Source organism: Scyliorhinus canicula, chromosome 18 (assembly GCF_902713615.1).
Source record: "Scyliorhinus canicula chromosome 18, sScyCan1.1, whole genome shotgun sequence".
Lineage (NCBI taxonomy): Eukaryota > Metazoa > Chordata > Chondrichthyes > Carcharhiniformes > Scyliorhinidae > Scyliorhinus > Scyliorhinus canicula.
This window is the reverse complement of record NC_052163.1, coordinates 73627816-73641236: the sequence shown is the minus strand read 5'-3', so window position 1 is coordinate 73641236 and position 13421 is coordinate 73627816. Positions and strand designations below refer to the sequence as shown.

At 49.7% G+C, this 13421-nt stretch overlaps 1 protein-coding gene across 4 annotated transcripts in view; it reads right to left on the bottom strand.

Moving 5' to 3' along the window:
• LOC119953359 (scaffold attachment factor B1-like) overlaps positions 1-13421 on the bottom strand; it is a 141898-nt gene that overhangs the window by 87640 nt on the left and 40837 nt on the right. For all 4 annotated transcript variants that reach the window (XR_005458007.1, XM_038777544.1, XM_038777546.1 and 1 more), the window contains one exon: positions 2615-2642. Coding sequence is in view for 3 of the 4 variants with exons in the window: in XM_038777544.1 (XP_038633472.1) it covers positions 2615-2642 (28 nt within the window). In the remaining variant the exon portion in view is untranslated. The remainder of the gene's footprint in view (positions 1-2614; positions 2643-13421) is intronic.

Genomic DNA, 13421 nt, shown 5'->3' with positions numbered 1-13421 from the left:
ATTGGAAAACTGAGGGAACAAGAAAGATACTGACAGTGTAATGGTTATTACATTCTTACTTACTCATCCATGTCACAAAGCGACAAGATAACTGCTCCAGATGTTAACAGGAGCACTTCAAATGGTCAGAACGCAAACCATTAATTCAATTCCTGAAATGGAACACATGGATTGACGACCCAGAGATTCAACACTTAACTCCTCAAATACCCTACCACTGGCAACATGCAGGATGGCACTACACAAATGTGGTCTACCAGTCCCAACTCTTCAGTTCAATGTACGTTAATGTTTTGTGTACACAGAAAATTCAAACATGTCTTTATGATTTCAACCTGCTTCATTTCCTTGCCCTCTTGTGCAACTAAATCCTTGACAATGGGTTAACTAATAATTTATTCATTGGTCTGTAAGATTTAAGCCAAGTTTCTGTAATTTGATATACTTACACATGCTACCAAATTTGTAATTGAAAGCACAATTGGTAAAGTGTTGAAATAGCTTTGAAACTCATGTGTATAGTCTGGATAAAACATGTCTGAAGTTTGATCACCCCAGTGATGTCCCCCACAGTGCTAAGCATATTGCCTCGCCATCATTTCTTTTGAATTATTTGGTGTAAACTTCTCTTGTCTCAGAGTCACAGTACTAAATTTGTTTCCACTCACCCCAATTGGCCACAAGGTTTCTTAACCAGATATTTTTTGATTTAGTTTTGCTTCCCCCGGGTCCTAGTTTTGATCACCTCCGTACAGTAACAGACACTGGAAGCTTTGGTGCTGGATGAAGTCAAAATTTGGCTCTGCAGTAGTGCTCTTTTCTCGAAGTTAGGAGGTTCTGAATTAAAACCCCACTCCAGAGACTTGAGCACATATTCCGTTCTGGAAATTTCAGTGTTGTACTGAGTGTGCGCATTGTCAGAGGTGACATTAAACTGTGGTTCCACCTGCCATCTCCGAGAAACTAAATATCAAAATCACTACCCTTCAAATATCATTAAAATAAATGATCAGATGATTTAGCTCATGCTTACGTGTGCAGAAATTGGCTGCTGTATTTTCTAAATTCAAAAGCACCATCTTCAAAACTATATCACTGGCTGCGAGGTGCAAACACAACCTCCCTTTCAGTCCTAAAATTCCGAATGTACTAATAGTGGACAACAGTAATCTCCACTCATCTTTTAACAAACACATTTTCGCATGGCACCACCAACATTGAATATCTAAAAGTGAGTTTTTCTAGAAATAAAATGTGATTAAAATAACCTGTTTAACTCGAATGGAACGCCAAAAAAAGAGCAATAGGTCACATCGTTGCAGTGCCAAAACAGCAATGCAGCATTGCCAGCACTGTCACATAAGATGTACTGAATGGCTCCCCTTCACTTTTCTCCTGGCCATTTTTACAAAGTCTTTTGCTTCTTCCTGAATCAGCTGATTGGAGTTGACCACGGTCAAAGTTAATCCAAGGTTTTCTCTATCCTCCCCGACACAGAAGGCAGCTTGAATGAGCATCAAAACAGTCAAAACAATTTGGTCACGGCAGCCAGATAGCAATTCTGACTCTAAATAATGGGGTAGCTAAATTTAAAAAAATTAAGACCGGCTGAATTTAAAAGGAATACACAACAACGCACCAAACACTTTGCTTCTTGGCTAGTGAGTGAAAAGCAATTTTGCTAGGAGAATCAAATTCAAGCGCACTTTCTCTCATCCACTATATTATATATAAAACACACACACAGCTTGGCTAGGAAACATGGCTTATGACGTGCTGCTAATCCGCACACAGTTTGGTAAAGACTGTTCTGCAGGGGAGGAATCTTTCAACTCAGCTATAAAAAAACAACATGCAGAATGTGTCGGCGTGGGTTTCCTCCGGGTGCTCCAGTTCCTCCCACAGTGCAAAGATGTGCAGGTTAGGTGGAATGGTCATGCTAAAAAATTGCCCGTTAATATCCAGGATTGTGAGGTTACGTGTCATTCTGGGGATAGGGCAGCGTAGTGGGCCTAGGTAGGGTGCTCTTTCAGAGGGTTGTGCAGACTCGATGGGCCGAATGACACCCTTCTGCATGGTAGGGATTCTATGGATTCTAATTGTTTTGCACATTTCACTTCCTTCTTGCAAAACCTTAGTTACACTATTTGTTCACAAAGAAATCAAGTGATTTGAGGAGAATGTAGGATGGTGCAACCAACTTAAATCAGGCATATCTTACTGGCTCAGGGAACCAAATGGCCTACTTCAGCTACTATTTCCTGCATTAAGTAGTTTACTGCAGTTTCAGACTCATTGACAATTAAAGTCTCACTTTTTGAATTGATTAAAGCAATACATCAACTTTCCCAACTGTCCGGCGTTACAAGCTGAAAAACATTATGTTATGCTGCCTGAAAGCAACTGAAAGAACTATTCAGTAAAAGCTAGCAGCATAATTTTCCAAATGGATAGATCACCTCAGTTTTCCATTCTTCCTACAGCTTTGTTGTTCAAGGGATAAATACTACAAAATGCTGTTACACATTCACTACTGAATGTTTTGAGAGAAAAAAGGGCACATGGGAGAGATGCAGTGTTTAGGAAGAAAGTTCAAGATGATCTTCAACAATACCTGATTCTTCTAGTATTACTTTACTTTCCTAAAAAGGAGAGAAATATAAATGCATTAGAAATTGTAGCACTATATGCAGTATGTATTTACTATATGACACATATGAATACATACATTAGGAGTTGGCCATTCAGCCCCTCAAGCCTGCTCCACTATTAAATAAGATCATGGCTGATCTGACTGTGTGCTCACCTCCACATTCTGCTTACTACCCCAGGCATGAAAAACTCTGAAGAAGGCTCTGAAGAAACCTGAAGAAGGAGCCGTGCTCCGAAAGCTCGTGTTTGAAACAAACCTGTTGGACTTTAACCTGGTGTTGTAAGACTTCTTACTGTGCTCACCCCAGTCCAACGCCGGCATCTCCACATCATGAAAAACTCTGACTTCCCTGTTAGTCTAGAAGCTATCTTCCTCTGCCTTAATAAATATTCACTGACCCTGCCTCCACTGCTCTCTGGCGGAAGAGTTCCAAAGGGACCAAAAGCAGTTTGTCAGTTTAAAATAAGCCATCATGGATGCAACCATGCAAAGAAACATGACAGAGCTGCCTGCTTCATCAATTAACCCAACAACAAATGTGGGGTGGTATATTTCCAAATCTCAAAAAAGAAAAAGCATGCAGATATGGCCTTTCATTTTTTTCCTTCAAAAAGTTAATTATTGGATTTGAAAGCTTGCGAAAAAGTAGCTGGTTTCCCTCACAGGAGCAAAACCGTTACTCGTTTCCATGCTTTGGAGCGAATGACATATAATGACTGCACTTCAGCTTCTAAAGTCCAGTTCTCATTGAAATTATAAGGGCTTTGCTCAGCAATGCAATGTTAGCCATCCAAGCCATGATGGCAATGACTGCCCGATGAGCTAAAATACGGGTGTACATTCAAACTGACACTTTGGAAGACCATTGTGGGACCTGAGCTTGGAATATTATTTTAACTACATGAGTATTTTTATATAAGGCATCTAAGAGAGTAAAGATAACTGGCTCTATCAGAACTTGTTCAACAATTCAAAGTTGAGGAAGTTTTGTTTCAGTTGCACAGAGCAGAGGTTTTCAAAGTGTGGGTCGCGAGGGTCACAGTGGTCCAGATTACGGGAGAAGCGCCCAACGGCCACTACCAGCTTTTAATTGAGAATGGCGGCCGAAGGGCAGCACAGTGGTTACCCGGGTTCGAATCCCGGAACTGGGTCACCGGGTATGGAGTTTGCACATTCCCCCCATGGCTGCGCGGGTTTCACCCCCACAACCCAAAGATGTGCATGGTAGGTGGATTGGCCACGCTAAGTTGTCGCTTAATTGGATTTTTAAAAAATTGGTACTCTAAACTTATTTTAAAAAGAGAATGTTGGCCGCTGCCACCTTTTAAATGAAAAGGAAAGGCTGTGTGCAGTCATCCGGCCAGAAGCAGCAGTAGTGAGGTGATTAGGGCAGCACGGTAGCACAGTGGTTAGCATTGTCGCTTCACAGCTCCAGGGTCCCAGGTTCGATTCCCGGCTTGGGTCACTGTCTGTGCTGAGTCTGCACGTTCTCCCAGTGTACGCGTGGGTTTCCTCCGGGTGCTCCGGTTTCCTCCCACAGTCCAAAGATGTGCAGGTTAGATAGATTGGCCAGGATAAATTGCCCTTAGTGTCCAAAGGGGTTGGGTGATGTTGCTGGGTTACGGGTATGGGGCGGAGTTCTGGGCTTAAATGGGGTGCTCTTTCCCAAGGGCCGGTGCAGGCTCGATGGGCCAAATGGCCTCCTTCTGCATTGTAAATTCTATGTACTATGTCACGTGACCTGCACGTACACATAACATCAAGCACGCTGTACGTACGTGCTTCTGGCATCAAATTACCGCGGAGAACTTCTTCCGTTTTCTAGCTGCTGGCAAGCAAGGCAAGACTGTGAAGATTAATCATTTTCCTCCAAGTGAGAGAAGGCCAGAGACACAAATAGGCAGTGTATCTTCTAGCCAGTATGTCACAACTGAATCTTCTGGAGAGCGCTGCGCAAGACAGTCCACAGCAGGATAGAGTAGTATGAATGTTACCACTGCAGAGAGTTCCAGGGCCTCTTTAAAACTAACAAAAAAGAAACTTAACTCTGGAAAAAAGCAGTATAAAGTTGGTTTCTTGAGGTTTAGTTTTGTCAATTGTGCCAATGCAAATAAGGATGTGAAGCCAATGTGTGTTATATGTCGGGAAGTACTGGCAAATGAGAAAAGTTTCAGATTTTGAAAGAGGTGGTGGGTGAAAAATTCCTTTTGAGACCCCAGAGTCAGTTATGAACTGACAGCTGACTCCAAATGAATACTCACCTGCTGAAGGAGCTGCACTCTGAAAGCTAGTGATTCCAAATAAACCTGTTGGAATTTAAACTGCTGTTATAAGACTTCTTACTATGTCCAAATTGAAAGGCTATGCTGCTGCAGCTAACCTGTGATACCACATTAAAACACTCCAAAAGCCCATGAGGCTGTCAGCATTCTGGAGTACCATCTTCCAGGAGTATACAGTGGTAAGTAAAACGAGCATTTTTTGCGATTGCCCTTCACGACAACCTACATTATGCGAGGTTGGACTTTCCGTTTTCACATCAAAAGGGCAAAAAGGAACTCGCTGAAGTCTGCACCTGGTATGTGCATGACCCTATCCTCCGGTGACCAAGCGGGTCCCAGGAAAAAAAGTTTGAAAAGGACTGGCATAGAGCCATGGTCAGAAGCTTTGGGAATATTTGATTCAGTTTTGGGCATGACTTTAGGAAGAACATAGTGGCTCTGGAGGTTGCGCAGTGTAGATTTGTAGGAATTAAAGATGCAAAGGCTTAAAACAACTAAATTAAGAGGATAGGTTCATAAAATCTGTAAGTAATAGTAGACCATTCAGTCCATGAGTTTGTTCTGCCAAGATGATCACAGCTGAACTGATTGCTGCCTTAACTCCACTTTTCCTGTCTGCGCCACATAGTCCTCACATCCCTCGAACAAATATCTGCCTAATTGAGGTTGCATAAGTTTGATATGTATTTCCTAGAATGCAGAAGATAGAATGGTTTAGTAAACTACTTTCTTCCCCCAGGTGCCCTTGGGAAAGAATTGGTGGCTGTCTTACTGAACGACTGCAGTCCACATGATCTTGGTGTGGTAAATGTGATTCACCCTATATATAGTTGCCAATATCACTCCATGTATATATGTTCGTTATCTACCCGTTGTAAGATCAATGCTGTATATAGCTGCCAATATAACTCCGTGTATATATGTTCACTATCCATCATTGTAAGTGCAGTTGCACTATCCGACCACCAGGGGGAGTCGCTCTGGGAGTACGAGTGTTTGTACTGGTCGCCTCCCTTGGCTCCGCCCAGGACTCCTCCCCCTGGGACCGATGTATAAAGATCAGTGCCTTGGAGCCAGCCTGCCAGTCCATCTGAAGTTCAATGACGAATAGGCTGGCTCTGTTGTAAGTGTATTAAAGCCTCTGTTCAGATCCAACTACACGTGTTCGCTGAATTGATGGTTCCATTAATATAATACACTTAAGAAGCTGCCGAAATAAAGCATGGAATCCGCTCTAAAACCAGGACCTCTAGAACTCGATCCGCAGGATGCAGAGGCGAAAGAAACCTTCTGCCACTGGCTGAAATGTTTTAAGGCCGACCTGGCCGAACTCAGCACCGCTGAAACTACGGAGGAACAAAACCTCAGCCTACTGCACGCGAGGGTAAACCACAGAATTTCTACACAACTAAATCCAGCCGGTTCCTACACCGCAGCACTGGCGATTTTGGACAAAATGTATATTAGGCCCATGAACGAGGTCTTTGCCCGCCATGTGTTCACGACTCGCCGACAACAGGCTACTGAAACTTTAGCTGAATTTGCACGCGAGTTGAACAATCTCTCAAATGACTGCAATTACCAGGCCGTAACCGCGGCCGAACATAGGGAGCTTGCTGTGCGGGCCTTCGATCTAGCTATGTACGCCAGAGGCTGTTAGAAAATGGGGCCCAGGGTTTAGAGACTACCGTAGAGGCTGCTCTCACAAAGGAAGTTTCCTTCCACAGCCTCAACTCGTTTCCCGCGGACCCCGCTAACCCCACGATCCGAGGACCCCCCAAGCCTGTGCCGCAAGGACCCCCAGCTATCGCGCTGCCACAGCCGGTCGCCCTACTGTCCCAGTCAACTACTCAAGCTATCCAGCTAATTACTCAGCTTCCCCAGCCAGCTACTCAGCTCACCAAACCAGTTATTCAACTGCTCCAGCCTGCCACTATTCAGCTCCCCAAACCAGTTACTCAACTGCTCCAGCCTACCACTTCTGTGGACAAAGCCAGCACCCGCGGCAGCACTGCTCAGCCCGATCTGCGACCTGCAGCAGCTGCGGGAAGAAAGGCCACTATGCTAGAGTGTGCCTCGGCAGAAGGGCCCCAGCCCTCAAAACCCCAACAGTCCAAAAACATCGCCCCCAGCACCAGCAGGACCGCGGGGCCCGAAACGCAGCGGCCTACGCGCAGGCTCTGCCCCCTCCTGCCACGTGCAGTCCATGGGGGCCGCCATCTTAGCAAACCTCCACCATGCGGCTGGCCACGTGCGATTCATGGGGGCCGCCATCTTGGACGCCATCTTCATCACCACCCTCCACGTGCGAGCCACGGGCCCTAGCTGGATCCCCAGACTCAAACAGCTCATCGGAGGAGTACGACCTCCCCGGGCAGTCACCACATGGCCCGCAACTCAGCGGTGTTCCTGCATCAAGCTCGCCAGAACGCAGCAGCATCTACTCGACAGGACGCCCGACCGGAAGAATTCGACTCCCCCGGGCACCCACCACGCGGCCCGCAACTCAATGCGGTCACCCTCGACCAATCTCGCCCCAAGCATCTGAGAAATTCGATGACGGAGGTCCAGATCAACGGGTACAACACGTCGTGCCTTTTCAACTCCGGGAGCACAGAGAGCTTCATACACCCAGAGCTGGTAAGACGCTGTTCCCTCCCTATTTATCCCGTCAACCAAACTATCGCCCTCGCTTCGCCCATTCCATCCAAATGCAAGGCCGCACTACAGCAACGCTAACGATTCGAGGCGCTCGCTATTCCAAATTTAAACTTTATGTCTTGCCCGACCTCTGCGCCACTCCTCTTAGGCTTGGATTTCCAATGTAACCTCAAGAGTCTCACCCTCAGCTTCGGCGGGCCCCTGCCCCCACTCACTATCTGCAGCCTCGCCACGCTGCGCATCGCCCCCCCCCCTCCTCTCTTCGCCAACCTCACCCGGATTGCAAGCCGCTAGCCACCCGCAGCAGGCGGTACAGCCTGCAGGATAGGGTATTTATCAGAACGGAGGTCCGAAGGCTGCTCAGTGAGGGGATCATAGAGGCCTGTAACGGTCCCTGGAGAGCTCAGGTGGTGGTCGTCAAGACCGGGGAAAAATTCCGCATGGTCGTCGATTATAGCCAGACCATCAATCGCTTTACGCTCCTAGACGCGTATCCCCTCCCCAGAATTGCAGACATGGTAAACCAGATCGCCCAATATCGGCTATTTTCCACAGTGGATCTGAAGTCTGCATACCACCAGCTCCCAATCCGCCCGGAGGACCGCCACTACACGGCGTTCGAGGCCGATGGACGCCTTTTCCATTTCCTCCGGGTTCCCTTCGGTGTCACTAACGGGGTTTCGGTGTTCCAACGAGCAATGGACCGAATGGTAGACCAGTACGGGCTGCGGGCCACGTTTCCGTATCTGGATAAATGTTACCATCTGCGACCATGACCAGCAGGACCACGACGCCAACCTCCACCGTTTTCTCCAGACGGCCCAAAAATTAAACCTTACATATAACAAGGAGAAATGCGTGTTCCGCACAGACTAGCCATCCTCGGCTACGTCGTGGAGAACCGAGTCCTGGGCCCAGACCCGGACTGCATGCGCCCTCTTAGAACTCCCCCTCCCCCATGGCCCCAAGGCCCTCAAACGGTGCTTGGGGTTCTTTTCGTACTACGCCCAGTGGGTCCCCCAATATGCGGATAAAGCCCACCCGTTCTTCAAGGCCACACTATTTCAACCTGTCTGCTGAGGCGCGCCAGGCCTTCAGCTGCATCAGGGACGACATCGCCAAAGCAGTCATGTGGGCGGTGGATGAATCCACTCCCTTTCAGGTTGAGAGGTAGCGCTAGCAGCCACTTCAAACCAAGCAGGGCGGCCCGTTGCATTTTTCTCCCGTACCCTATCCGCTTCAGAACTCTGACACTCCTCAGTCGAGAAGGAAGCACAAGCCATCGTGGAGGCTATCCGACACTGGAGGCACAACCTCGCAGGTAGGAGGTTCACCCTCATTACCGACCAACGGTCGGTCGCCTTCATGTTCGACAACTCGCAATGGGGCAAAATTAAAAATGACAAAATTCTTCGGTGGAGGATTGAACTCTCCACCTACAATTACGATATCAAATATCGACCGGGGAAGCTCAACGAGCCCTTGGATGCCCTATCCCGCAGGACATGCGCCAGCGCGCAAATCAGCCGCCTGAAAGCCATCCACGATGATCTCTGCCATCCAGGGGTCACCCGGCTGGCCCACTACATCAGAGCCCAAAACCTGCCTTTCTCCAACGAGGAGCTAAAAGCGGTCACCAGGGACTGCCCGATCTGTGCGGAGTGCAAACCGTACTTCTACAGACCAGACAGGGCCCACCAGGTCAAGGCTTCTAGGCCCTTTGAACGCCTTGCGATCGATTTCAAGGGCCACTCCCCTCCACTAACAAAAACATTTACTTCCTTAACATTATTGACGAGTTCTCCCGATTCCCCTTCGCCATCCCATGCCCGATATGACCTCCCACATAGGCCCTGCATAGTGTCTTCACCCTGTTTGGTTTCCCCAGCTACGTGCACAGCGACCGGGGTGCGTCCTTTATTTTTTTTAAATAATTTTTATTGAAAAATTTTGAATTTAGACAACAACGAACCATAATAAATATCAAAAATAACAATAATATTAGCAATCATAAACATTCGCCCCCCCTTCATGAACACAGCATATTAACAACGCAAATTAACACAATATTAAGTTACATAATAGAAACTACAATAAGGAACCTCCCCTTCCCATCCCCCCCTTTCCCGGGTTGCTGCTACTATTGACCAAGATACCTATCTTTGAGCCAGGAAGTCCAGATTTTATCAATCCCGCCATGTCACTGATCCAGGTCTCCATACTTGGGGGCCTCGCATCCTTCCACTGCAGCAAGATCCTTCGTCGGGCTACTAGGGACGCAAAGGCCAGGACACCAGCCTTTATCATTGAATTTACAGTGCAGAAGGAGGCCATTCGGCTCATCGAGTCTGCACCAGCTCTTGGAAAGAGCACCCTACCCAAGGTCAACACCTCCACCCTATCCCATAACCCAGTAACCCCACCCAACACTAAGGGCAATTTTGGTCACTAAGGGCAATTTATCATGGCCAATCCACCTAACCTGTACATCTTTGGACTGTGGGAGGAAACCGGAGCACCCGGAGGAAACCCACGCACACACGGGGAGGATGTGCAGACACAGCACAGACAGTGACCTAGCCAGGAATCGAACCTGGGACCCTGGAGCTGTGAAGCCATTGTGCTATCCACAATGCTACCGTGCTGCCTCCTGCACTCCCGGCTCTACCGCAACTCCAAAAACCGTGAGTCCCCACCCGGGTTTGACCCTGGATCCAACCACCCTCGACACCGTCCCCGCCTCCCCCTTCCAGAATTCTTCCAGTGCTGGGCATGCCCAGAATATATGGCCGTGGTTCGCTGAACTTCCCAAACATCTGGTGCACCTGTCCTCACCCCCAAAGAACCTACTCATCTTAGTCCCGGACATGTGGGCCAGGTGCAGCACCTTAAATTGGATGAGACTAAGCCACGCACATGAGGAGGAAGAGTTGACTCTCTCCAAGGCTTCCGCCCAAGTCCCGTCCTCTATCTGCTCCCCGAGTTCCTCCTCCCATTTAGCCTTCAGCTCCTCCACTGACGACTCCTCCACCTCCTGCATTACCTTATAGATGTCAGACACCTTCCCCTCTCCGACCCACACCCCCGAAAGCACTCTGTCCATCGTCCCCGCGACGGCAGCAAAGGGAATCCCTCTACCTGTCGCCTAGCAAACGCCTTTACCTGCAAGTATCTGAACATGTTCCCTTGGGGAACCCCAAATTTATCTTCCAGTTCCCCCAGGCCCGCAAACCTCCCGCCAATAAACAGGTCCCTCAATTTACTGATGCCCACCCTTTGCCACCCCCTAAATCTCCATCCCTGTTCCCTGGGATGAACCGATGATTGCCACCCAATGGAGCCTCCATCGAGCCCCCTGTTTCCCCCCATGCCGTCTCCACTGTCCCCAGATTCTTAGGGTCGCCGCCACCACCAGGCTCGTGGTAAACCTCTTCGGGGAAAGCGGCAACGTCGCCGTTACCATGGCACCCAGGCTCGTACCTCTACATGACGCCATCTCCATTCTTTTCCACGTTGCCCCTCCCCCCTCCATCACCCATTTACGCACCATTGACACATTGGCCGCCCAATAGTACCCCAAAAGGTTGGGCAGCGCCAGCCCGCCTCCATCCCTCCAGGAACACCCTCTTCACTCTCGGAGTCCCATGTGCCCACACAAAGCTCAAAATACTGCTAGTCACTCTCCTAAAGAAGGCCCTGGGGATAAAGATGGGCAGGCACTGAAAGAGGAACAAGAACCTCGGAAGCACCGTCATTTTGACGGACTGCACCCTCCCGCCAACGACAATGGCAGCATGTCCCACCTCTTGAACTCCTCCTCCATCTGATCGACAAGTCTGGTGAAATTATGTTTGTGAAGAGTCCCCCAGTCCCTGGCCACCTGCGCCCCCAGGTACCTAAAGCTCTCCCCTGCCCGCCTAAGCGGGAGCCTACCAATTCCTTCCTCCTGGTCTCCAGGGTGCACCACAAACACCTCACTCTTGCCTAAATTTAGTTTATAACCTGAGATGGTCCCAAACTCAGCTAGCAGCTCCATCACCCCCGGCATCCCTCCCACCGGGTCCGCCACATACAGTAACAGGTCATCGGCATACAACGACATCCAATGTTCCTTCCCACCTCGCACCAAACCTCTCCACCTCTCTGAATCCCTCAACACCATCGCCAGCGGCTCGATTGCCAGTGCAAACAACAAGGGGGACAGGGGGCAACCCTGCCTGGTCCCTCGGTAAAGCCGGAAGTACTCCGACCTCCTCCCATTCGTGGCCACGCACGCCATCGGGGCTTCATATAGCAGCCTCACCCATCTAATAAACCCTTCACCAAATCTAAACCGCCCCAACACCTCCCATAAGTACCCCCACTCCACTCTATCGAAGGCCTTCTCCGCATCCAGCGCCACCACTATCTCAGCCTCCCCCTCAATCGCCGGCATCATGTTGACATTCAACAATCTCCGCACATTCGTGTTCAGCTGCCTTCCCTTCACAAAACCTGTCTGGTCCTCGTGTGCAAACCCTGGCACACAGTCCTCTATCCTGGTGGCCAGGATTTTTGCCAGCACCTTGGCATCTATTTGAGGAGTGATATGGGCCTGTATGAACCACACTGCTGGGGGTCCTTGTCCCTCTTTAAAATTAATGAGATCAGCTCCCGCGACATCGTCGGGGGCAAAGTCCCCCCTTCCCACGCTTCATTAAGTGTCCGCACCAGCAAGGGGCCCACTAGGTCCACAAACGTTTTATAAAATTCCACCGGGAACCCATCCAGCCCCGGTGCCTTTCCTGACTGCATCTGCCCGATCCCCTTAACTAGCTCCTCCAGCTCAATCGGCGCACCCAGCCCCTCCACCTGCTCCTCCAGCACCTTCGGGAAAGATAGCCCGTCGAGGAACCTCTCCATTCCCTTCCTCTCCCCCGTTGGCTCCGACCGGTACAGTTCCCCGTAAAAGTCCTTGAAGACCTCATTCATCTCTACCCCCTTCCGCACCACATTCCCACTCTTGTCTCTTACTCCAGCAATTTCCTTAGCCGCGTCCTACTTGCGGAGCTGATGAGCCAGCATCCTACTCGCCTTTTCACCATGTTCGTACACTGCCCCTTGTGCCTTCCTCCACCTTTCTAGTGGTCAGCAAATCAAATTTAGCCTGCAGGCTGCGCCTCTCCCCCAACAGTCCCTCCTCTGGTGCCTCTGCGTACCTCCTGTCTACCTCCAGCATCTTTCCCACCAGTCTATCCCTCTCGCTCCTCTCCCTGTGTGCCCGGATGGATATCAGCTCCCCACGAATCACTGCCTTCAGGGCTTCCCAGACCACCCCCACCTGAACCTCCCCCGTATCATTCACCTCGAGGTACCCCTCAATACTTGCCCGGACCCTCCAACACACCTCCTCCTCTGCCAACAACCCCACAATCAACCGCCACAACGGGCGCTGGTCCCACACCTCCCCCATCTCCAACTCTATCCAATGCGGAGCGTGGTCGAAGATTGCAATGGCCGAATACTCGGCCTCCTCCACTCTCGGAATCAGTCCCCTACTCACCACGAAGAAGTCTATCCGAGAGTAGACCCTATGTACGTGGGAGAAGAGTACTCCCATGCCCTCGGCCTCACAAACCTCCATGGATCCACCCCACCCATCTGGTCCATAAATCCTCTCAGTACCTTGGCCGCCGCCGGCCTCCTACCCGTCCTAGAGCTGGACCGATCCAGTGAAGGATCCAACACCCCCCCCATGATCAGACCTCCCGCCTCCAGATCCGGGACCCGTCCCAACATACGCCTCATAAAGCCCGCATCGTCCCAATTTGGGGCATACACACTGG